We start from the raw sequence: 26,103 nt of genomic DNA on the forward strand, positions 1-26,103 counted from the left end.
CATCAGTGAGGCGCCGCCTGAGTCTAGTATCACAGCGAGCACAACGTGGTCCTCATCAGTGAGGCGCCGCCTGAGTCTAGTATCACAGCGAGCACAACGTGGTCCTCATCAGTGAGGCGCCGCCTGAGTCTAGTATCACAGCGAGCACAACGTGGTCCTCATCAGTGAGGCGCTGCTTGAGTCTAGTTTCACAGCGAGCACACGTGGTCCTCATCAGTGAGGCGCCGCCTGAGTCTAGTATCACAGCGAGCACAACGTGGTCCTCATCAGTGAGGCGCCGCCTGACTCTAGTATCACAGCGAGCACAACGTGGTCCTCATCAGTGAGGCGCTGCTTGAGTCTAGTTTCACAGCGAGCACACGTGGTCCTCATCAGTGAGGCGCTGCTTGAGTCTAGTTTCACAGCGAGCACACGTGGTCCTCATCAGTGAGGCGCCGCCTGAGTCTAGTATCACAGCGAGCACAACGTGGTCCTCATCAGTGAGGCGCCGCCTGACTCTAGTATCACAGCGAGCACAACGTGGTCCTCATCAGTGAGGCGCTGCTTGAGTCTAGTTTCACAGCGAGCACACGTGGTCCTCATCAGTGAGGCGCTGCTCGAGTCTAGTTTCACAGCGAGCACAACGTGGTCCTCATCAGTGAGGCGCTGCTTGAGTCTAGTTTCACAGCGAGCACACGTGGTCCTCAGCAGTGAGGCACCGCCTGAGTCTAGTCTCACAGCGAGCACAACGTGATCATCACTATCTAGGTGCAACGGCACGGACTTGTAATGTTTTCAACATGGTCACACACTTCATTTTGTCTGATGATTGTGTCAAGCCAGTTCTATCTATGATTGTAAAACGGTACCATGTCACACACACATCTGCCGATGCAACACATTACAACACTGAAGTGTTGAGAGCTCTACTGAAGAACGAAGGGCCAATAATGGATTTTACCGACCTTCTACACCAACATTCCAATGTTTGTTTTTCCGTTTCTCCCTTTTTAATTCAGAATATTTTATCCCCAATGAGTGGAATGTTCTTTTACTATTATAGCCGTTCTGCTCGGGCTGTAGTACTTGTTAAAGGGCTTCAACTTTGTTTTAGGCCGAAGCCAAATGAAAGCTTTTAACAATCATTACTGTCCTTGGCAGCGGCTACAAATGTGTATTATAGTCCAGGTAAATGCCTCCTGTACCCTATCCCATGATCTGTACGCTTGGCCAAAGACAAGACATACAAGGAGCAGCCTATTGCCAAGGGCAGTACTGTATGTAGATAATGCAAAAAACATTGAAGGAAAAGAAAGGTCAAAGGTGAACGAGTCTCATACCAGTTGCAGAATTAACAATTGTACATTTATCAAGAAACCATAAGAAGATGCGAGTACATCTTAGTATTATACTGAAAGAAGAGAGTGGTATGTAGGTGTATAGTAAGGTAGGGATGAGGTGCACGGTAAGGCAGGGATAAAGTGGACATGAGCACCGAAAGTAGGGGTGATGTAGCCCCCCCAAAAAAAAACCATGCTGGAGTTCAGTAGGTGAAAATGGTTGTTTTTATTTTTTAACATTTGTTCTGTGTTCAGAGACAGAGGTCAAATGTCAGACTAGGTCTACTGACAAATTACTGCTTCTTGTTTTAACATGGAGAGTGGCGTTTACTTTTCTTTCTCTGACCGCAAAGTTATAGGATTTTAGGATTCTGTAAAGTGAACTATCTAACAATTTTGCTAGGGTGATGAGAGTGAAAGGAAAGGCTGCAAGTCACTTTTTTCTAACACACATTTAAGTACCTATAAATAAACTGTACAAATATTTCAAAATATTTCAGCAGCTAGGAAAATATTTTTTTGTGTAATTCGGATGTGTGACGGAAAAAATATTTAATAGGATCCAAACAAATCAAGACACTTTACTTGGTGAAACTAGATTTCCACGCATTATTGGTGTGCTATATATATATGTATGTATTAGTAAAGCTGCATATCAGTGTTAATTGTGTGTGAATGCACTCTCTCTAAATGACAGTGTGCTAACACATCGTGTTTCAATAATATATTTGCTACAGTGTGATCCATAATGCACCACGGGCTACACTTGCTCTTTGTGTGACACTTTGATTTGTAATCAACCCTTATGATTTCAGTGGTGTAATATTGAGGAGAGCACCCCCAGTCTGAAAATTGTTCCAGCTCCACTGGAGCTGAAAACCTTACAGAGTTTAGAAAGGAGCAGGGGTTAGTGAGACTAGAACGCCCATAGCAAAGGCCGGCGTAAGGAAATGTAACAGTCTCGGGGCGCCATCTACTGGCGGCAAAAAGCAGCACACATGAAAAGACAACGGAAGTATGTTGACAGAATAAATACACAGTAGAGACAACTGTTTTCAAACGACCGTCAGTGATCGGATGCTGGGACTAAGACCGTCACTTTTTGGATGGTTGTTGGGACTAGGGCCGTCAGTGACTGGATGCTGGGTCTATACGGTGTAAGCGTCATTAGAACTCTTTATCAATGGGTTAAGAGAAAGAATGTAATGTGCAAAGTAGCATAAGTAGATAAAACAGGTGAGAATGCAAGAGTTACAAAGGAAAACCGTAACAGAAAATAATGGTAGGAATCTGTTGGTGCAATTAAACTCCTTTTAATCCCCCAGCTGTGGTTCGTTCGCAGATGAATTTTGGGGGAATTGATAAAGACAATGTCAATCGAAATGACATAGGCAAGACCTACTGGCTTTGCCAATGCTTGTTTAATATATATTCCTAATGGTAATCATTTGTTATCGTCAATACAAGAGCTGTTCGTGCATGGGTTACTGGGGGTGAATGTTTGCATTGTTCCGCATTCCGCCCATCACTTGTTTCTTTTGCTTTTGTCGCCCCAAGTTGGCAGGGCATGCCCAGACGTGGGTCCCGGGCTCCCTGCGCCACTGGATTCAAGCTAGCCTGGCGGGAAGGGGGTGATGCCCCGAAACCGGTCCCAGGATGCTTGTTTCCGGTCCAGAGAGGGCCTGGTTTGGCAGTTCGGGCTGGACTGTTCCCACAAGAAACAGGGTCAAGACTGATCTGCATATAGCTGGGTCTAGACTGGGGTGGTGTGGTGAGCCAAAGAACGATGGATGAAACCCAGATCCTTGTGACTTGGGGTGAATGTTTGCATTGTTCCGCATTCCGTCCATCACTTGTTTCTTTTGCTTTTGTCGCCCCAAGTTGGCAGGGCATGCCCAGACGTGGGTCCCGGGCTCACTGCGCCACTGGATTCAAGCTAGCCTGGCGGGAAGGGGGTGATGCCCCGAAACCGGTCCCAGGATGCTTTTTTCCGGTCCAGAGAGGGCCTGGTTTGGCAGTTCGGGCTGGACTGTTCCCACAAGAAACAGGGTCAAGACTGATCTGCATATAGCTGGGTCTAGACTGGGGTGGTGTGGTGAGCCAAAGAACGATGGATGAAACCCAGATCCTTGTGACTTGGGGTGAATGTTTGCATTGTTCCGCATTCCGTCCATCACTTGTTTGTTTTGCTTTTGTGCATTTGAAACACGCTTGTAGAATTGTGAAAATGTTTTTGAGCATGTGATGTCTGCTTACAAAATATATGCAGTGCCACCATTTGAAATGTTTGTTCTGAATGTAATTAGGAAGATGCATGCTGAATATCAGTGGCTTGTATTCATACGGCATCACTTGGACTGTCTGGTGCACAAAAAGCTTTTTTTTAAAATTTTGTTGTGGAGTTTATCAATCGGAAAGGTATCAAACCTAGGTTTGGCCTTATCTGATCTTTATGCATTTTTGAATGAGCATGCACAGTCCGGAGACAAATTCAATGAGCTCACACTGGCTTCTAGGACGCAGATGCAGGAGATTTATGTCAAACGTGCCCGCCAAGTAACTAGAAGGAAGGGGTTTATCTGGTGATGGCCGTCCTGTTAAAAAACAAACATTGACAAAACTAAATCGCTTCCGTGTATGCAAGAGCATTTTGGCTTTTGTCATTTTTTTTTTTTTTTTTAAGGGGAAGAGAGGTTCAAGCAACTTGAGACGGGCGGGAGGCGACACTGACCATGGCTACAACACTGACATTGTTTTGAGACAACACGATGCAGTGGGCGTCCGAACCACGGCTCAACATACATCGGCATGTGCAGCTGTGCACCATCGGCAGTGTGCACCGCACATCCACAACGCACCACAGCACGGAAGGTACGCAACAACTAGCAAACATGTTGCAGCAAAACAGTATGTCTTAGTCCAGAACGTAGTATGCCACCCACCCACACGCACTGCTCAGCATGCAGACATGGAGGCAAATCGGTGCACAGCACACAACTTGCATACCCAGTGATGCATCGCTTTGGCATAAGCCCAGGAGTACAACACAGCCCGGGATGACATTCATGTGGATGCCAGGGCCTGCTGTAGCAAACACAGAGACGTGGCGGGTGTGTTGGGGGAGGTGGACATCGCCTGACTTTTGATCTCGGTCTTTGAATGCCCGGCAAATCTGACGAGATAAGAATAAGATTTACAGGGCTTTTTATTACAGAATACGAGTTTGTGGAAGAATACTGTAAACATGGCTTTCTCATAGGGAGGGACAAACTCGAGCTGGAGAGCCTAAAGCAAATAAATCCTGCAAATTGAAACCCAGAAAACACGAGTTACAAACCACAAAGCCAATGGCAAGCGATAAGGGGGGACTCGTCTGTACTCACTTGCTGTGTGGACCCTTCTTCGTTGTTTGCTGCCTTTGTCTGCCGCAGCCCTTCTGCCCTGCTGTTCCCGCTCTCCCCCCGCCGACGCACTCCTGACACCGCGAGTGCAGCCGCAGAGCGGGGGAGACCGCGAGGGGACTAGGAACTACACTGACCATCAGCCCCAGCGGCCGGAAGTCGCATCCTGCCGCACAGCGCCAGGAGACATTAAAATCAGAGCCTCATTTGCGGCAGAGCGGGGACTCGTCTGTACTCACTTGCTGTGTGGACCCTTCTTCGTTGTTTGCTGCCTTTGTCTGCCGCAGCCCTTCTGCCCTGCTGTTCCCGCTCTCCCCCCGCCGACGCACTCCTGACACCGCGAGTGCAGCCGCAGAGCGGGGGAGACCGCGAGGGGACTAGGAACTACACTGACCATCAGCCCCAGCGGCCGGAAGTCGCATCCTGCCGCACAGCGCCAGGAGACATTAAAATCAGAGCCTCATTTGCGGCAGAGCGGGGACTCGTCTGTACTCACTTGCTGTGTGGACCCTTCTTCGTTGTTTGCTGCCTTTGTCTGCCGCAGCCCTTCTGCCCTGCTGTTCCCTGCTCTCCCCCCGCCGACGCACTCCTGACACCGCGAGTGCAGCCGCAGAGCGGGGGAGACCGCGAGGGGACTAGGAACTACACTGACCATCAGCCCCAGCGGCCGGAAGTCGCATCCTGCCGCACAGCGCCAGGAGACATTAAAATCAGAGCCTCATTTGCGGCAGAGCGGGGACTCGTCTGTACTCACTTGCTGTGTGGACCCTTCTTCGTTGTTTGCTGCCTTTGTCTGCCGCAGCCCTTCTGCCCTGCTGTTCCCGCTCTCCCCCCGCCGACGCACTCCTGACACCGCGAGTGCAGCCGCAGAGCGGGGGAGACCGCGAGGGGACTAGGAACTACACTGACCATCAGCCCCAGCGGCCGGAAGTCGCATCCTGCCGCACAGCGCCAGGAGACATTAAAATCAGAGCCTCATTTCCCGCCTCGCGGGAGCGCGCGGGGCGGCGCCGGGCTAAGCCCGGGCAAAGGGCGGGCCCTCTGTGGCCCTCATCGGCCGGAAGAGGCTGGGCTGGGCCAGAGGTCCTGGCACAAGGTCATCGTAAGTTCTTGTTTTGCTTTGTATATACCTTGCCATCACTCCCCTTCACTGTATGGCTACTGCAGCTACAAGCCCTGCCCTAGCGGGGCTGGATAAAAGCATCACTAACCGAACACTGGATGACTATTTCTTTAAACCAGCCATAGAAGGCAATAAGGAGCTCACATTAGCTGAGAGGAGGGCCGATCGCCGCCGGTCCATTGAACGTATAAAAAACAGAACCCTCTCTGAACCTATAATGTCTGTCTCTCTGATCGACGATGTGATCAGCCCTTCAGTAGTCAATATCTCACCGACCCCCAGTGTTCCTTTGCTTTTTCAAGATTGTCTAGCCCCGGCAGTGTCACCCTCCCAAACTCAATTAGCCACCTCACCAGTGAATATTGCTGCCAACAACACACCAAAGTCCCTGATTTCTCCCACTATAAGGCCGGGTAAAGTTGTAAGAGGCAAAAACTTGTCGCTAGTGACACAAAAAATGCTTGGGCCCCCTCCACCTAAAAGAAGAAGGAAAACAACAACTGTGAATAAGCCCAAGATAAGTCACTCCGAGTTTGGTAAAAAGACGAACACTGTTACTACAACTTCAACGGGAGCTTTAGACACCATTCAAGCTATAACTGCTAGTTCTGTTCCTCCGACATTTCCAGCTCAAGTAATTTTAGACTCAGACATTTCCCATATCCAGATGGAGGTGGACTCGCAATCCACCACTCCTAAGTCACTTCTGGATAACATTGAACTGATCATACGTAGCTATATGCTTGCATTGGCAGAAAGATTTAAGGGGATGGAGCAAAGACTAGGTAAAATTGAGGGGGATCTGACTGCGCTAGGGAACTTTGTATGTTTACAGGGTCAACCTAAAGCACAACACCAACAAGTCAATACAACTACCCAACCCCCCCTAAAAAATACTGTGGGCCCTATACTACTACCGAAACCTAGCACAAGCAATAGCCAGGCAGCTGTTGTAACTCCAGCTGCCCTGAACCCCCCAAATGTGGCCCCGAAAGTTCATGCTGGCAATACCAGCAATAAATCTTTACCAACAGCCTCTTCTATTGGCCAGGGCAGACTTACTACTTTAATACCACCTAGTAATACAAATATTAATCCATCTAGGGAACCTAGTACTTTCCCGGACGGACTCCCCAGACCTGAAGGGAAGGAAAATAATTGGGGCAGTGGGGGCCACTCTAGGATACCTCCTACAGAACTCCCCCCAGAAGCATTACCGTATGTGGTTATACTTACTGGGGTCCCGGAACTGCCTAATGGCAAACGAGAGGGTTATTCACAATTAAAAAACAAAATAACGCATTGGCTCTCCCTCTATAGACCTAAACCCACTGCAATTAATGGAGAGATAGTCCATGTCCGGCGCCTGTCCTGGTTGGGGGGCAGAGCGAAGGACATTGGCGGTGATGTCGTAGTTATAAATTTCAGAGACAGAAAAGCTGTACATCACATCTTGAACTGGCCATATGGTAATGAAAAGAATTGTGTAGTACCACGCCCCCTGACGTACTTCTATCCTAGATCTACGGTCCTCCCCCAACAGCATCTCAATAACAACCCTTTCACCTCTTCCCATTTCCATAATGTTGAGTCTGCTTTAAATCCCGCATACATGTATCAACCGGCCTCTTTCCCAGTTATACATGGGTGGAATACTATACCTTTTCACCACATAACAGGCTCATTTGGGAATATGTCAAGCTTGTTACCATTTACGCCTCTGGAGCTCTCTAATAGGTTCGAGGCGTTTAGTGGCTTGGAAGATTGTGACTGATGCCTAAGGAGTACCGCAGACACGGGGGGTGGGGATAGAGCCTTAAGTACCATAAGGCCATTTGTGAAGTTGGGACGTTGTTGTAGCGGAAAAGGCATGTTCATTGCTCCTATAATTGGTGATACAATCAGTAGTTCACCTAAAGTGTCCCCTTCAGTGTTCTTGGGGGAGATCGAGGTGCCTTTAATATTTGCGGATGATGTAAGGACAGTAAATGATGTCTCAGAATGTGGTACAAATAAGACAGAATGCTCAGCAGGTAACCATGAAAACAATCCCAACACACCATTGTTAATAACGGATCCTTTATTTAAAACCGTGAATTCTCACACCCAGTATGGGGCATCAGAGTATAGGGAATTAACTGTAATGAGTATTTTGGATCTGGCGGTAACTGGCGAAGCGTTGCCTACTTTAATATCTACTCCACTTACTAGAGAGCCGGTTATTTGCCCTGCACTTGAGGAATGTGTCAATCTAATTTCATGGAATATCGCAGGTTTGGCAAATAAGCTACGAGACCCAGCATGGCTTACATTCATTAATAAATTTAGCATTGTGTGTCTTCAAGAAACTTGGATGGAGAACAAAAATGTCCACATTGAGGGTTTTCTAAGTTTTATTAACCCAGCGGTTGCTTCGACCAGGGGCAGAGCCAAGGGTGGCTTAGCCATTTTTATTAACCAAGGTCTGTGCTGTAATATAAGCAACTGTCACAATGTTAACTTGAATATACAGATGATTGATATAAAAAATGGTAAGAATGTGCTGACATTGGTCAACTTCTATAATGCAACTAGCAGTAACGAAGTTTGTAACATTGCCTCCCTACTTGATATATTGAGCAAAAATGTCTATATTGTTTCACGATATCTGTTGCTAGCAGGTGATTTTAACGTCCAACCATGTGGAAACCCAGCGAAGACGCCAATGGGGTCTCTAGGGTGTAATATCGAGGATGGTTTTCACTTCTCTCATAGTAGGGGCGGTAAGAACTTAAACGACTTGGTGAACGAATACAATCTGACTGTAGCCATGTCGCTGGTCCCCGATACAAACATTTTTGAGACTCCTACCTTTAAAGGACATGGGCAGGGAACCTTTATTGACCATATACTAATGTCTCCGGACGTTGTTCATTGGGTCTTGCATTTCACTATTCTCACTAGCGTTTACAGTGATCATAATCCACTTCTTTTAAAGTTGGGTGGACCACTTTTAGCAAAACGACAGTCACGCACTGACCATGGGACGCTAAGGTGTGTAAATGGCAGACGACGCATTAGATGGTCAATGATCAACCAAGATACCCTGTACACGAAAATAACCAGTGCATGTGAAGAGGAGCTATCTGTTTGTTTATTGCCTGAATCAAGCCCTGTGTACATTCTGTCCAGGTTCGAGGGGCTGGTCACTAAAATTGGCTCCATGCTCACAGTGCCTACCAAGGGAGATAGTGAGAATAACTCCAAATGGTTTGATCAAAATTGCTCTAAGGCAAGTAGGGATTTGAAACGGGCATTAAAATCCAAACCCAGAGACTGTGATCTGATAAGAAATCTCCGCATGGCCTATAGGAAAGCCACAGCTACCAGAAAAAAGGAAATCAAGGCCAATGTCATTGAATCCCTCTTAGACACCACAGTGCTGGGGAATAGCAGCAAGTTTTGGCAAATAATTAACAAACCTTTGTTTGACAATCCAAATGACACAGCCCTTGGAACAAACATCTCAGAGGGGGAGTGGATGTCCCACTTCAGTGCAATTTTTAAGAGTAACGAGCACCGGGCAGACTTTGATGTTTTATCTTCAACTGTGACTCCATTGTGCTTCACAGTACAAGAGATTGTTAGGGGAATACAGGGTCTAACCACCAACAAGGCCCCAGGTCCGGATGGACTACCACCGGATCTGTTTAAGTCCAGTACCCCTTTCTGGGCTCCGGTTCTTACCGCTGTAATTAATGCAGCGGCGACAACTGGGTGCCCCAGAATCTGGGGTCTTTCTACCATAGTCCCCATTTTTAAGAAGGGCGATCGCAGTAGCCCGTTATGTTACAGGCCTATTTCTTTATTAAACTCAGTAGTTAAAGTGGTGGGGGGCGTAATTCTCAACAGGTTATCCACTTGGGCTAAAGATAATAACATCCTTTCACCCATACAATATGGGTTCAGATCAGGACATTCGACCATTACGCAGTGCCTGAACCTATATCTTATCCTTAGCAAGTATACACTGGCAAGACAAGGCACTGTCTACATGGCATTTATGGACCTGTCGTCCGCATTTGACTGTGTGGACAGAAGCCTACTCTGGGCTGCCTTGCTGAGAATGGGTGTAGAGAGTAACCTTGTCCACTTCCTCGCTGATCTGCATACAGATACTAGAGCGAATGTCCGTTACTCCCAAGACCTTAACGTAACGGACGAATTTAAAATAAATCGAGGTGTCCGACAGGGCTGCATCTTGGCCCCATTTTTATTTAACCTGTATATTAACGAACTGGAGGATTATCTCCTTAACGTAGAAGCAGATTATCCCTTAGTTGAGCGTAGAGGGGTACCTGTATTACTCTACGCAGACGATGCTGTTCTTATTTCAAGAGCAGCAATCGGTCTCCAGAAACTTTTAAACTCCTTCCACAAATTTATGGAGTCACGTGGCTTGAGCATAAACAATGCCAAGTCCTTCGTCATGAAAGTAGGCAAGGGTGGTTTGAAAATCGACCATTTTAGTATAAATGGCGAGAAAATACCATCAACCAATTCCTTCTCTTACCTTGGGGTTCTGCTTGATAATAAATTGTCTTGGGGCCCTGCAGTCTCCAAGAAGAAGGGAGCAACAGTAAGGGTCAATGCGGCCATCCTTGGCTTTGCAAAAAAAATCGGCAACTGCCCGTTGGCCGCATTGCTCAAACTGTACCAAGCAAAAAGCGTGGCTGGTGCCTGCTATGGGAGTGAGCTTTGGGGTTATCGTAAGAGTAAAGACCTAGAGGTCACAGAAAATAACTTTCTAAAAAAGATTCTGAGACTTCCCAGGGGTACTGGGAACTTCTCGGTTCACGAGGAGCTAGGGATCCCCCACTTAGGTGACAGAATAGCAGTAAGCCCTGTTATATGCTGGCTGAATTGCTGGCTGAACAATGACATCCCATTAACACATGCTATAATGAAAGAAGCCTTACAGCTAGATGGGAGGTTCAAAATACCGTGGGTGAAGTACATAAAGGACAGCCTAACGGCAATTGACCGACAGGATCTGTTTTATGCCCCAAATTTAATTACAAAATCAGATGTTAGTTTGGTTAAGAACGCTATATTATTGTTAAGAGGTACTGACAGAGAAGAGGTTGAGATGCAGAAGGCCAGTGTTAGGAAACATTTTCTATTAAAAACCTGCTTGCAAATGGAACCTTACCTGACTTGGTCTATGTCCAGTTATGAAAGATTTTTGTTAATAAGGTTCCGCTTTGACCTCTTCCATCTTTTACTGGCAGTCCCCAGTGGGGCTCAACGGGGAGAAGTGTTGCCAGCTTGTGGCTGCGACGGAAAGTCTCCACAAGACCTGGCACACTTCTTTTTCATTTTCCCCTATTATTCGATCCCACGGAAATTATACCTCAAACCGTGCCTCAAAAAGCTGAGTTTTTCACAAATTAAACCTGCACTTTATTACTTACAACTACTGAATAGCGATTGCACTTTATTTGTTTGTAATTTTCTTTAAAAAGCCATCAGCTTTAGGAAAAGCATGGATGGCTAATTACACTGCATTTCTTTTAGGTGATTTTAATATTACAGTTATTTATATTTTTAATCACATGTTGCCCATGCTCGTACTGCCTAATATATTGTACTGTATACTGTGTCTCTATTTGCCAATCGAAGTGAATTGTTTTTAATGTTATTTTTATCGTGTGTTTATAAATTGCACTTTTATGATTGTAAAACCTACAATCGAATAAAGATTTTGACTGACTGGCAAGCGATAAGCAGAATGCATTTTCATGTCAACTTTCTGAAATTCCACAAGATGTCTTCCGTATACCACACAGCTGTGCTGTCTGGTAGGTTGCGACCTCAATTTAAGCTCTGGACCAACAAAGACCGCATTCTGTGTGTTATTAGTTACTGCTGCCGCCTCCCTGCTTTTGAGAGCTTCACACAATTAACGAGTTACTTACCTTCGGTAACGATGTATCTGGTAGAGGCATAGTCTAGTCGCAGATTCCTTAACTTAGAATATCCCCAGGCATCAGACTGGATCTGGAAAACTATCTGCAGCAGTACCTTTGCGTGCTGGGGGCGGCGCCGCCGCACGGCACCACCCTGACGTCGTCCACGGTCCACGGACATGAAGTCGGCGGAGCCATATATGCCCCTCCCAGCGCGCGGACGTCAGTTTTCTTCTTTTCTACGTCCCAACGCGGTTCCTGGAAAACCAGCAGTTCCTTGACCTGTTTTTCGGGTCTTCTCGACGCCTTCGGCGTCCCGGAACAGTGTGCGATGCCTTTGGGCTTTAAGGCGTGTGAGACCTGTGCAGATGTCGGTAACGGACCTGCACGCCATATGTATGTGGTGCCTCTGAGTGCACCACGACTCCAAAGAGTGCAACGATTGTCAGCGGATGAAACCAAAGTCCTTACGGGAGCGTCAGATGAAATTGCTGGCCACACAGCTGTCCGGTCCTGCACCTTCGCATCGCCGTTCTCCCTCTTGGGATCAAGCCCACTCCCGAGGTCGTTCCCGCAGACATCGTTCGGAAGCAGGGAAACATAAACGTAAGTCCAGGAGGTCTTCCTCCCATACTCTGGATGCCGGCGCCTGCTCTTCTCGCCCCCTGCCGGGAACAAGCATCCGAAGGTCGTCTCCTCCGTACTCCCCCTTTCCGGTGGAGGCTTATTCTGAAGCACTCTGCTCTTTCTTTGGGTCCCCCCTCTCCCTGGTGCGCCTTCGGGTCCCAAAGAGGTGGAAGGCACTCATGTCGGGTCTTCGCCGGCGGATTCGTCCTCCGCCCCAGCTGTGTACATCGATGCCGACGGGACACAGCCCAGTGGGTCCTCCCAGTTGTCAGTCTAGCCCACCTCGTCAGTCTCCGCATAGCCCTGAGCGGTGTCCTGTGTCAATGTTGGAGGCTGCGCCAGGCTCGACGCCCTGTTCCCCCCATGTTGCAGTGGTGTCGACGTCAGACGGCGCCCAGCCCGATTCCCCCTTGGAGGTCGAGGACGTCCAGAAGACTCCGGCTCAACGTCCGTCAACATCGGTGCCCACTTCCACGTCTACTCTATTTCAGGAGGTTGATATTCCATCCAACTCCTCGGACGTCGATGCGACTCCCACGCAGCGTCGATAGACGCCGATGCCAGCGCCTACGCCTCCTCTTATGCCACACGCGGACGCTCCTCTGGACTCCCCTGATCTACGGCCATTTTGGCCCATGGTGCAGGTACCTTGTGTGGCGTGGACTCCGGATCAGCCTCTGGCTCCTCCTCTGTTGCTGTCTAGTGGACGGATTAGTCTCCCGCCATCCCCTACGAATGGGTTAATGTCACATCCCCGGATGGCAACTGAAGCTAATGTATGGGTTCCTTACGGTATGGCTTCTGCCTCGCCTGTATTCACGGGGTCATTTTTCAGCGTCGCTGTGATCCTCTTGCCCTTGATGGCTGCTGTTCTTTTGCCAGTCACTATCTTAAGGCCCTTGTTCTGTTCAGTTCAGGTGCAGTTCTCACCACTGAATCCCTAGCCTCTTTTTGCACCAAGATACAACCATTGTGTGGTACGCTTCTTAGTGTTGGCGCAACCTGGGAATCTCCCTGGTATAATTGCTATCATAGGGTGTTTTGGTTGTTTCTAACACTTCTGTGGTGCTAGTTCTCCCCTCCCCTCTAAGGGTTGGGGTAAAAAAAAAAATCGTACTTCAGCCCTTACTGGGCTTGTCTTTGAATGTGGCGGCTTCGCCCTGTACCTCTCTACTGTACCTTGCCTTGTGCCCTCGTTTTCGGTGCACTTTACCAACAGGAATTTTTACACATTCCCTGCTGCTTTTCGCACAGGTGTTTCACACACTTCTGCTTGGATTTCTGCTGTACCACTCTCAAGGGGAGTGTCCTCTTTAGGATACTCGCTTCTCGAGTCCTTGGACCATTCGGTTGGTCCTGTCTGTTTCCGTCTGTCATGTCTAGCTTCGTCTCCTCCTCTATCTTGAGGGGGACTGTTGCTCCTCCCGGGTGAGGGGCTACTGTGGCTTACTAGTCTGGACATTGTTCTGTCCACTTCTGCTTCCTCATGAGTGTTGGTACTTTTCGAGTCCTCTGTGTTACGCTTCATTTCTCGAAATTCTTCTTCGCCTCTATATCTGCTGTGCTGTTACACAGCAAAATCGTGCTGTCAACGTTCCTTCATTCGGTGTCCATGGTCATTGACCCGGTCTGCTCGCCTAAGTGCTCTTATGTGGATGTCCAGCTTGCTTGGTGCCCTTTTTGCCGGTTGCCTTCTTGCTATTGCATCTCTCGCTTCTGGGCTGCTCACGCAACCCTACAGGAGGGTTCTTGTTCTACTTCGTGTGGTTCTACCGTCCGCACGGTATGCTTCTGTTTCGTCCAGACTTCCACTTGACTATCATTCTTACTGTAGTCCTGTTTTGGGTGCTTCTGATGGTTGCCGTCAGCCCTTTCACATCCCTCATAACAGAGTGAATCTCCAATGCTGTGTCTTCTGTTTCTACTACTACTGGCACTTTCTGTTCATGGATGGGCATCCTGCCAATACTGTCCTATATATTTGGCTGGTATAGGATTCAACTGTGCTTTTTCCACTGTTGTGCATACTGGACCGGTATGTGTTGATTCTGTCCTACCGGTTTGTCTTCTCTCTGGGTTTTACTTGCAGACAGCACACCAAATCCTGCGGATCAATCAGTCCCTGGGTTCAGTTCCACTTCTTGCGAAGTCATGAACTTTCCCTTTCACACATACATATCTAGCGTATGTTTTCTTTCTCTCACCCGGTATACATACAGGGGTTTTCATGCTGTTCTTTGACGGTTTGTGGTACCTTTGCCTCCCAATGTTTTTCGCTCTTTCTGAGCTTCATGGTCTGGTGTGGCTGCGCTGGTTTGCGGTCCCCACCGTGGGTCATCACCTTGTTGATGGCTATGTTGCCTGTGAAACTTATTGGGGTTCAGTCACAGACCCGCCTCCTCTATGGGTATGGCATTGGTATCTATTCTAAGTTAAGGAATCTGTGGCTAGACGTCTCTATCAGATGAACGAGTCACTTACCTTCGTTAACGATGTATCTGGTAGAGACATAGTCTAGCCGCAGATACCTTAACGCCCGCCCGTCCTCCCCGTTCTACAAGGACCTTTTCAGGTTGGGCTTTCTACGCTCGCCTCCCTCCGGGTGACTTGATCCTTCTGCAGGGTGATGCTTTCACTTCACTCCAACACAGGATGCTGATGCTTCATTCTGTTTTCATAGCTCTACTCCATCCAGTCTCGTAATTGGACGGTATGCTCATGTATCCTTTCCAACCCTATGCTCTGAGTTGTACAGAGTGGGTTCTATTTGTGTTTTTAAACACCCGCCCTCCCCTTCTCTATCACCATGGGGTCTCTTACCTCCTCTGTGTTCCATTGGTTTGAAGGAATCTGCGGCTAGACGTCTCTATCAGATATGCTGCGTCAGGTCTTGAATCTCTCCGAGTCGGCACTCAGTCTACTCTCTAGCAAGTGTAGGAAACTAGACTTTTGTTGCAGTTGTCAACCCACTTTGTGCCCCCTTTAGAACAACTAGGTGCTGGTTTTCAACTCTGAGAGTGCACTGAAGCCTGCTAACCAGGCTCCAGTGCCACTGTTCTTTCCCTACAAAAATTAGCTGTTCAATTGTACGCCAATTGGCAAAGACTTTAGTACCTCTATAAATCCCTAGTAAACAGGGTCCCTAGAGCATGGGTACTACAGAGGGTCGCTAAGGGCTGCGGCATGTATTATGCCACCCTATGGGACCCTGTTGTGCTTTGTAAAAGCTTCATGGCAGAAGTTGGAATGTAAGATTAGCCTGCGGTCTGGGTTCTAGATTACTCGCAAGCATTCCTGTGAAGGCAGTTATGCGAGGGCTGGCTGAAGGATAGCTTTGCTTCTGTTGTAGGGACTTTCGCTTGCTTAATAAACAGTTCTCGGGTTGGGGGTGAGTTTTTGCACTAGTTGCTGTTTTCCATGCCCCCAGAACGCTCGCACTTAGCAGGGGGTCCCCTTTTATTAAACTTCAACTAAATTTATCGCCATTGGAAGTATGAAAGGCTGAGTCAATACCATGGATTTGAGCCAGTGACCAGGATGTCAAACACAGGAGAGGATGCATTAGTCCACGGAGCCAGCAGACCAGGATGATGCTATTCCATTAACATACATTCTGTTCTTCACAGCTAATCTTGACCTTGTTCATCTTTAGATACACCAAGACAGCTCTTTCTCCTGTTCATGCTTCATGGTCACATCTCTTCTCCTTTGATTGTATTGTACATTTGTCCTGTGCTAATTCAAACACTTTGTTAAGCGCCCAGACACCCCACTTCCAGTGATGGCTGATGCTATATCAACAAGCATTTGCAATGCAATAGGTCTCGCATTTACTAGAGTTTGAGCTATTGGCGTTGTAAATGACAATGCCTTTATTTTAAGTGTTCGTTTTTAAAACATAAATAAAAGGCATTGTCATTTACAATGCCAATAGCTTAAACTCTTGCAAACGCGAGACCTATTGCATTGCAAATGCTTGTTTATTTAATTAGCAGTCAAGTCATTAGGGCAACTGTGGAACATACTTTACCGTGCATGCTAATCACATTTACTGCTATATTCAATGTTTCAAGTTTGTCTGTGATTTTTCTAATGTTTTTTACTAGGAATAATGAAGGTGGAGCCGGGTGGCGGCTGGTATGGGGCTGGGTGGTGGTGGCTGGTGGCCGGGTGGCGGCTGATATGGGGCTGGGGTTGGTGGCTGGTATGGGGCTGGGGGGTGGTAGTGGCTGGTATGGGGCTGAGGGGTGGTGGCTGGTGGCGGCTGGGGGTGGCGGCTGGTATGGGGCTGGGGGGTGGTGGCTGGTGGCCAGGTGGCGGCTGGTATGGGGCTGGGGGTGGTGGCTGGTATGGGGCTGGGGGGGGGTGGCTGGTATGTGGCTGGGGGGTGGTGGTGGCTGGTGGCCGATGGTGGCTGGTATGGGGCTGGGGCTGGTGGGTGGTGGTGGCACAGACCCTCCCTGCACAGACGCTCCCTGCAGAGACCTCCCTGCACAGACCCTCCCTGCACAGACCCTCCCTGCACAGACCCTCCCTGCACAGACGCTCCCTGCACAGAACCCCTGCAGAGACCTCCCTGCAGAGACCCTCCATGCACAGACGCCCCCTGCACAAACCCCCCTGCACAGACCCCCCTTGCACAGACTCCCCCCCCTTGCAAAGACGCCCCCTGCCCTCACAGCGCCTCGAAACGCACTCACCTAGCTCCTGCATGCGATGCTCCTGTCTAGGGTGTGACGAAGGCTCCTCTCGGCTGCTCTGTCTCTAGGGTGTGAGGCTAGACAGTCCTGGCCTTTTAAAGCCGTCCCTTGTGTGGGCCCGAGGGAGCCACGGGGGAGAGGGGGTGAGGTGGGGGAGGAGGGGCCGGGGCTGAGTAAACATGCTCGGATTCAACGGCCTTTCATGTCATCCCCTCGGCTTATGTCTGGATGAAGTGCCTCAGGCCTTCAGGGTGTCAGCGCCTCCAGCCCGGCCTCTGTGCGCTGCGACATGTCTGTAAGGCTGTGACGTACATATTGTCTGTCTGTGACCTGTGATTTATATTACATGTTACATCCTTTTGTGGCAGTGTTTCTTATACTCAGGACCACTCGGCGCTGAGACCCTATTGCTATTTATGCACTTTATACGTTGTTTTAACTTAACTGGAACTTTGCAATTTTGCTGCTGAAGTATTTTCCACATAATTATGGACTTTCTGCATTTGCCACATAAACCACCCCTGCTGCTTATGCTACAGATTTGAACAAAAGAATAGTGTTTCTAGCTCGAAAGGGGTCAAAAGTTACTCCAAATGCACCTAGACGTCTCTCCTCGGTCCCTGCGTAGTTGCTGTCTCACCTTCTGGCTGGCTAAACCGGAAGTTCGGGAGCGTCACGTCATGGGGTGGGACTTCCGCCTTTTGCGGGAAGCCCACGGAGTGGCTGGCACAGAGGAGCAGCGGTGACGCGGGGCTCCCAGGCCTGAGGGAAGCCCCGCGTGTGGTGATGCGGGGGAGAAAACACCAGGCGAGTGCGGAGCCTGTAGTAGCGCAGCTACGCGACAAAAGAGCCCGGTGAGTGGAGGGGGGATATGTGTGTGTATGTGTGTGCGTGTGTGTGTGTGTGTGTGTGTGTGTGTGTGTGCGTGCGTGTGTGCGTGTGTGTGTGTGTGCGTGTGTGTGTGTGTGTGGCGGCTGAGGCTTGCAAGGGAGACAGGAGATGAACAGCGCGTGACTGTAAGTCACGTGGTGAACGCGCGCAACCCAATCCTGGCCTGCAGCCTGCGCGTGCCCATCTCCTGTCTCCTTGAAAGCAGACTCGACAACTATAGGTCTCGCAGCGACATCGCTTCACGATGGTCGCAGGTGCGAGACCTAAAAACTACAAATAAATGAAGTAGACACCATGGAAGGATACATCCAGCAGGTTGACCATCTGGCGGCAGGATTCCATGCTGAAGCCGTCTGTCTTCAGGTCCTTGTCTAGGGGGCAAAGGTCAGCGTTAGTGCTAGTTCTGCAAACCTTACCTTCATGTCAGCCTGACAGAGTCCATACCTGTGATACGTGGATTGCTAATACTCTAAGAACTGCACAAGAGGAACCAATGGGAAAAACAGTGGATTAACACAAGCGGCCAAAGGCAGCGGAAGATCTGTAAAATATGTAACCTAGAGGGGAGCGGCACAGGTGTCTGCCGGGAGGAATGGGGCGTTCAGGGGGTAGGAAGGGACGGCACCCATAGGTTGGATTGAGATGGTCATTGGAATAACGCACTAGCATTGGCCATTGGATAATGGAAACTCATCTTTTAAACATAGATTACAATTCTAACAATGTTCTGTACATTTTAAAATGGCCTATTTTTATTTGCCACACAGGCAAGCTCATTTGCTCACCCCTACTTCTGCCACCCAAACGCATGCCTGATCCGGTCCACCCCATCTCCAAGTATCAGATATCCTCTTCTCCATTTCTCTGATGTGTGGAGCTTATCTTCACATTCAAGCATACAATAGCATGTCCCCAAAGGCCTAATGCACACCATCCCCTATCACTACCCCCACATATGCTATTAGGATAACCCCCTCCGTGCCTTGTAATCATGTCATATTCCCCTGTGTACATTCACCCTCCTTGTCAAGTCACTTTATCCCCCTATCATACTCTCCAATTGCAAATATTTGTCACCTACTGCATCTCTGATTCTCTCCACCCTAACCCACCACCATGTGTATGTACTGGCTCTTAAAGCGGAAAGGCGGCCGAGGAGCTAAAGAGCACTGTGCATGCCTAATCCTCCTTGTGCCTGCCCAGATCTGCAACTCGCCCTTCCTGCTGCCCTTCTTCGTGCATCAGGGAGCTGGATCTCAGGACTTCTGCAAGGCTCCATACTTACGTTTGGTCACAACTCTGTTGAGAATGGTCCGGAGTTCAGAGACGCTGATCTCCATGTCCTGCGGAAGAATCAGATGAGGTAGGTGAGTCTTTCGCTGTTCATTGTACAGTGGCCCCAGCACCCACGCACAAGACTTACAGGGTCCTAAAATATTGCACAAGCTCTTCTAAAGCACTGAAATAGTGGTGCTGGGGACTAGATCCTGTGACAGATCAAAATATTGATGGGACACTTTATTCCATAGTTGTTCTGTCAGCATACCCAGAAGGGGGCACTGTAACTTATTATGGGTCCCGCAGCCACACTACACTAACGAGGCCCGATAACGCTGATCCATGGCTGGGCTGCATGTATCCCACTCAGATGGGATAAAGCTGGACTGTTACTATGTCAGCAGGACCAAGGCCGAGATCCACAAGCCTCGTCACTGCAATGGAATAGTAAACAAACAAAATGATGGATGGGAATACAGTTCAGAGTAAATACAATTTAATTCAAGTATTCTACCCATCACTTTTGAGGTTTTCTCAGTGAAAGGAAGACCGCAATAAGGGGAATCTCTACGGTACTGCGACCCCTTCCCAGGAGTGAAGATCTTGCCTACAGCAGAACGCAACGCTGAAGGTGATCTGCCCATGAGCCAGTAATCACTTTCAATCAATTCTCACAGACAGAATCTGCTGCCTGATGATGTTACTTTTTAAAAATAGCAAAGTTCTCTTGCCCCCCCCTCCCAGACATTGACTACGTAAAATAGAGGGGTTTCAACCAACAATATTGTGAACAAAAGATCTCTCTTCAAGAGACAGGTCGGTCCAATTGTTAAAAGTTCTACATTTATGCTTAGAACGTCTTTGTTCCAACGTCTCTCAGAGAGTGCTGGTAAAATGTGATGTTTCATCCACTTGAGCCAATGCACTGAACTAGGAAAGAAGAGTGTACTGGTTCGAGCCTGTGGACTAAAGACCACCCTGCCTCCAGCGGTTCTTTGTTACTACACCATTTGTCCAACATGTCATGCTACATCGCTTAAAAATCCCTTCATCAACACCCTCCTTTTTCTTTTAATTCAGGTTACCCCGCTCTATTTTTAACTAAGTAGCCCTTACATTTCATCTGTTTCATATTAATTCCATCTGATGATGTTATGTCAGGAGACATGGAGGCAATGTGCTGGGGAAGTACCCTGCTAATAGAAAGGGTAGGCCAGTGAGTCAACATACCCAATAACTGGTATGGAAGCTGTAAGTGAATATACCCTCTGACTGTGATGGCAGCAGTGAGTCCACATACCCACTAACCGTGATGGCAGAAGTGAGTCCATACACCCAATAACTATGATGGCACTAGAAAAGCATCCAAGCTCCAACACTATCTCGCTGCTCTATGAGATGCAGCCTATCAATGCAAAGCGAAGATGTCCTCTCCAGTCCTTGACTACACATACTGGTAGGATGCTCACCCTGAAGCTCCGTCAGACATGCACGGTCAGGAGATTGTTTCCAGTGTCCATATGAGACATAGCTGGAAATACTTCTTAGTGTGACAATTTTGGAATGTTATTTGCTCACAAATCGTCCTAAGCCGCCCTAAGACTACCTCCAATGGCTGATGGGGGGACCGGCTTGTAAATATGGCAGGTGAAAAGTATTTCCCATGGGTCTGACGGTCGGTTTCATTATGGACCGTGTAATCAGACAATAACTTGCATTGAAGTCTCTTCTTCGAAATCGTTGCTGTGCCTCTACCGACAAGCAACTGCTTACCAACATTGAGAACATGAGCATGACCAGAAGAAGAGCATTCCCTCCTCCACCTCCAGCCTCATCTGAAGAGTAAGAACTAGTCACAAACCCACCTCTCCAGCCAGCTGTCCAAACATATTCCGAAAGGAATCGTCCACGTCATCTTCTGAAATGTCCTCCTGTGAGAAAATAAAAAAAGTGAAGTGAAGTCTCAAACTCACCACTAGCCACAAACTGCAAAGATATCCCTTTTGTTGGTTTGAGGACCTGTGAGCAGGAGCATGCAGTGAGTGCTTCCTTGACTGTGGTGGTATTAAATAACCTTAGATCAATGCCCCTGTAACCATGTACTTTTACATTCACACATCAAAGTTTCTACAGAATACACATCTCTAGACATTGATTCATTTTTCAGAGAGTAGCACTTTGTTTATATGGTTTCATTTCATGGCCTGCACCTACACCTTCGTTTGTCTTTTAATTATTTTCCTGCATTGAGATACCACTGCCTTTCACTGGAACCCCATGTATAATATCACTGAATCTCGCTGAACCTTTCTAATAAAAAACAAAGCCTCTCATTAGACCCTCCTTTGAAACACTAAAGCCCCTCCACAGACCACCAATGGAATACCACCGCGCCTCTTTGGGACCACCAATGGAATACCACCGCGCCCCTTTGGGACCACCAATGGAATACCACCGTGCCCCTTTGGGACCACCAATGGAATACCACTGCGCCCCTTTGGGACCACCAATGGAATACCACTGCGCCCCTTTGGGACCACCAATGGAATACCACCGTGCCTCTTTGGGACCACCAATGGAATACCACTGCGCCCCTTTGGGACCACCAATGGAATACCACCGCGCCCCTTTGGAACCACCAAAGGAATACCACCGCGCCCCTTTGGGACCACCAATGGAATACCACCGCGACCCTTTGGGACCACCAATGGAATACCACCGCGACCCTTTGGGACCACCAATGGAATACCACCACGCCCCTTTAGGACCACCAATGGAATACCACCGGACCCCTTTGGGACCACCAATGGAATACCACCGCACCCCTTTGGAACCACCAATGGAATACCACTGCGCCCCTTTGGAACCTCCTATGCATTTTCACTGCTCCTCTTTGGAACGTCCTATGGAATATCACTATCTCTTCTTGGAGCCTTCTTTTAAATACCCAGTTTTGGAACCTCGAATGGAATACCACAGCCTTTCCTTAGTATCTCTTAAGAAATGCCACTGCAGGAGGAGGAGCTACGCTAGCAACCAAGATGGCCGCAAAAGCTCCAGGCTCCGCCGACCTCCGCCAGTTGCTCATAACTCCTGTTGATTATCCTGATCTCTCACCGGACTCCCGTGCAGCTGAGGTCTTCCTGACTCTGAAGGTGCAATCCCGGAATTTCTAGCTGCTTTAATGACGAAGATACAACGTGTCCCATTCTGGGCCTAAACCAGAGTTGAAGCCGGGGCCTCGATTTCTCACCCAGCCGGGTTGGAGTTGAATAACAACGGCCGCGGGACGTGGGTAGCGTCCGGTCTCCCGAATTGGAGTGTTTCTTGTCCGTTTTGGATGGTGGACTGGTGGCAGTTTTATCTCGCAGCTGCGGCGGCTGGACGCATCGGTTGCTGTGGTCGGGGATCTGCTGCCCGGAGGCCCCGTTGGGCTCCCGGGGTCGATGGGCTTGGTTCCTCGCTGGATTCGCCTGTGCCTGGTGCCCCGGAGTAGTGGACCTCTGGGGTTCAGAGACCTTCTCGGTCGCTTCGTTAGGGGCGATGGAGCGGGTGGAATGTATACTGTCGCTGCATACGGTAATGGCCACCATTGGGGAGCTCCATTCACAGGCCACCGCCATCATCCAGAGGATGGTCGTAACGGTTGATATCATCTGCCGGAGACCGGACTCCGACCCTTTGTTGGTTCTGGAGCAAGCTGTTTTACCCGCGGAGCAAGAAGTGTCTGAGACGGAGGGCCCGTGCTGGAGCCGGACTTGGTATTTTTTGTCGCCCCCCGAATGACTGCTAGGAAGCCCGGGACTATCGAATGTACATCCTGCCCTATGCCGATGCCGCCCCATATGGACACGGATGATCTTATATGTCGGAGCGAATTCTCCAGTGACTGTAGGATTGTTACCTCTCCCTTTTTCTCCTGGATGGTTCAAATACGCTCTAGAGACCTATCTTTGGTGGACAGCAAACATCGTTTGACTGCTTTGTGTACTATTATCCTGGCTTTAATCCTTCCGTATTGACTTTGAACTTTCCCAACATTTTGATACTCTCATTGGAATGGCGGATCGAGCGGACAGGGCTTGCATGAAGAATCGCAGCGGCCAGGGTTGACTTTGACTGGATGGGTTTGAACTATGACTTCATTTGATATGGGATTTGTAACCTATAATGGCGCGGGAGTTGGGTGGTTCTTACAAGCTCCCCCCGTCTGATTTTAATCGTTGCATTGTATTATTCTGGATACGTGTAGGGGCGGTTTGCTACTGGTGGGGGGTAAGGGAGACCGGGGGTCTGTTTGATATCTCCTCCTCCACTTTCTCTTTTTCCTTCTTTTAGGTCTAGTTCCGGGGCGACAGGCACACTGCCAGTGGGGTTGGGCCGTAGCCATTGCAGGGGTGCAGGGTGGGGGGATTGGGGAGGGGTTTGTTATTTTGCCTTAGTTTAGTTCTATGGCCTTTTTTTTTCTTTCCTTTTTTCTTTTATGAGAGATGGGTCGTTTATCCTGTATCGATTTTCTTATGTATCGGGGTGTCTAATTTGGTCTTCATTATCCTGAAATATGGGTGGGTGAGCACTGCTGGCTGCTATTTTGCTGGATTGTTGATCATACTTTTCCTCCTTAATGTACCTAACTAGGTTGACTTGCATACTCCTGTGGATTGTATTTCCCGCATTGATTTAGTCGCTCACCTATCGCTATATTGTATTTTATGTATGACACCCGGTATATGTAAATTTCTCTTGTTTTCTTCAATAAAACCCTTAAAAAAATAAAAATAAAAAAAAATAAAAAAAAGAAATGCCACTGCTGGCGATAGAAGTGTAGCCCTGCCTTTGTGTGCCAGCTGCAGTGAGGTCTGCATCCTTGGTAATTATTGTTGGTCATGAGCAAATATGGATCAAGCTTATGTGCTACGACCTCAGACTGTCTAATGAACTGCAGTCTGCTTAGACCGAGACGGGTGCCTAAAGCGTTACCCTCAGAAGGTGAAAGGCTACTGCCCTCATCTGGAGTTAAGCAGCATACACACAAGGTGGCAGCATACCATTTTCTTTGTAAATATTAGAGTGAACAGGTCTGTGTGCCTGTGTCACTAGTGTTGTGCCTCCTGGCCCACTCTGGTAAAGTTCCACTGCTGTGGACTTAACTCAATCCTTGGCCTGCACTGGATTGTGCGCAGCGCGAGGAAGTACGTGTGCCTGAGAGATGGTACAGGGCAGGATAAATAGAGCGAGCAGTTGCATGTGCATGCTAGGGCGTGCATGTGCCTTCAGGATGGTACATCACATAGGAGACAGTGTGTGATGGTGCGTGAATGCGCTAGGATGTGTGCGTGCCCGGGAAGAATGACAGTACATTGGAAACTGCGCATGACAATGTGTGTGCGCGCACAGGAATATGTGAGAGCTATGTAGGGCACAAACCATAAAATGCACTGGGATATACTTCAGGAGAGCCAGGCCTTACTGGAGCAGGAGGGAAAGGAGGAGGTTTCCCCGAGACAGATTTGTGGATTGCCGCATTCCTGTGAGCTGGGTGGGTACACATGGGACGAGGAAGGACCAGGCTCTTTGGTGCACCTCAAGAGGAGCTCTTTGATTCTGAAAAGAGGACACTAGTCAAAGGGGCTTGGGCACATCTGAGGAGGTAGATGGAGCTGATAAGAGAATCAGAAAGAGTAGGGCTTGGAAATGTAGGTTTGGTGTGAACCTCCAGTTACCTGTGTGTGGACTGGAGACTGGAGACTGTTCTGCTGTTCTAGGCTGCTTTCTGGAGGAAGAGGCACCTCAAAGTGCGCAAATACCAGAACACGAACTTCAAATTCAGAGATGCTAAATCACAAGTCTGTCTGGAAATGGATTATAAAAAAGGAGCGCTTGAAACCCCCAAGGCATCAAACTGAAGCTGGGCACCAGCATGGAGAGGCTTGACACGAGCTCTACCAGCTGTGCCCAGGACTGGGGACTGGGAGTTTTCCAGTCTCCCATGCAGGGAAAGGGACAACCCTGAGGGCCCTTGGAAGTGACGGAGGTCTCTTGAAGTGAGCGAGGTCCAGAGGGGATCTCGCTGAATGGATCCTGAGAGCAGAGCGAGAGACTGTGGTCCGTCGGGACCGCCGCAATGATAGGGTTGTCGGCCTCTGTGCCAAGGTTCTTGACCTCGTATGCCACGAGGGTCCATAGTGAAGAATAAGGATGAACTCAGCTGGCGCTGCACTGCAAGAAATGAATGGTCATTGCCCGATACAGCACCGGGACCCACAAGGGGCTGCCCCCGACACCCATATGCAGGGGGGCCCGCAGTGAAGAGCGAGGGCCGTAGCACTATATGTGATGTAGCAAGCCCGCCTGCGTGTTAGGAGGAAGGGTCCGTGAAGGAGGAAGAGGGCTGCAGTGGAGAAGACACCATGGATCCATGGATCATGAACCATGGAGAGGGAGAGCGAGGGAGAAGTCTCGAGAGAGAGAGAGAGAAGGAGTGAGAGAGAGAGAGAGAGAGAGAGAGAGAGAGAGAGAGAGAGAGAGAGAGAGAGAGAGAGAGAGAGAGAGAGAGAGAGAAGCAAGCCGAGAGAGAAGGAGAGAGAGAGAGAGAGAGAAGACGAGCGAGAGAAGGAGAGAGAGAGAGAGAGAGAAGGAGAGAGAGAGAGAGAGAAGCCGAGAGATAGAGAAGGAGAGAGAGAGAGAGAAGAAGACGAGAGAGAGAGAAGACGAGAGATAGAGAAGGAGAGAGAGAGAGAGAAGAAGAGAGAGAGAGAGAGAAGGAGAGAGAGAGAGAGAGAAGAGAGAGAAAGCCGAGAGAGAGAGAAGCCGAGA

The 26,103-nt window shown here is 48.8% G+C and overlaps 1 protein-coding gene across 1 annotated transcript in view; it reads right to left on the reverse strand.

Moving 5' to 3' along the window:
- Nucleotides 1-26,103, reverse strand: part of LOC144762258 (calpain-1 catalytic subunit-like) — a 434,899-nt gene that overhangs the window by 42,130 nt on the left and 366,666 nt on the right. Inside the window, exons 15-17 of the mRNA XM_078647403.1 lie at nt 21,153-21,218; nt 19,295-19,352; nt 18,316-18,380 (exon numbers count right to left, since the gene is read on the reverse strand). Coding sequence (XP_078503529.1) covers nt 18,316-18,380; nt 19,295-19,352; nt 21,153-21,218 — 189 coding nt within the window. The remainder of the gene's footprint in view (nt 1-18,315; nt 18,381-19,294; nt 19,353-21,152; nt 21,219-26,103) is intronic.

This window comes from Lissotriton helveticus, chromosome 6, assembly GCF_964261635.1.
Source record: "Lissotriton helveticus chromosome 6, aLisHel1.1, whole genome shotgun sequence".
NCBI lineage: Eukaryota > Metazoa > Chordata > Amphibia > Caudata > Salamandridae > Lissotriton > Lissotriton helveticus.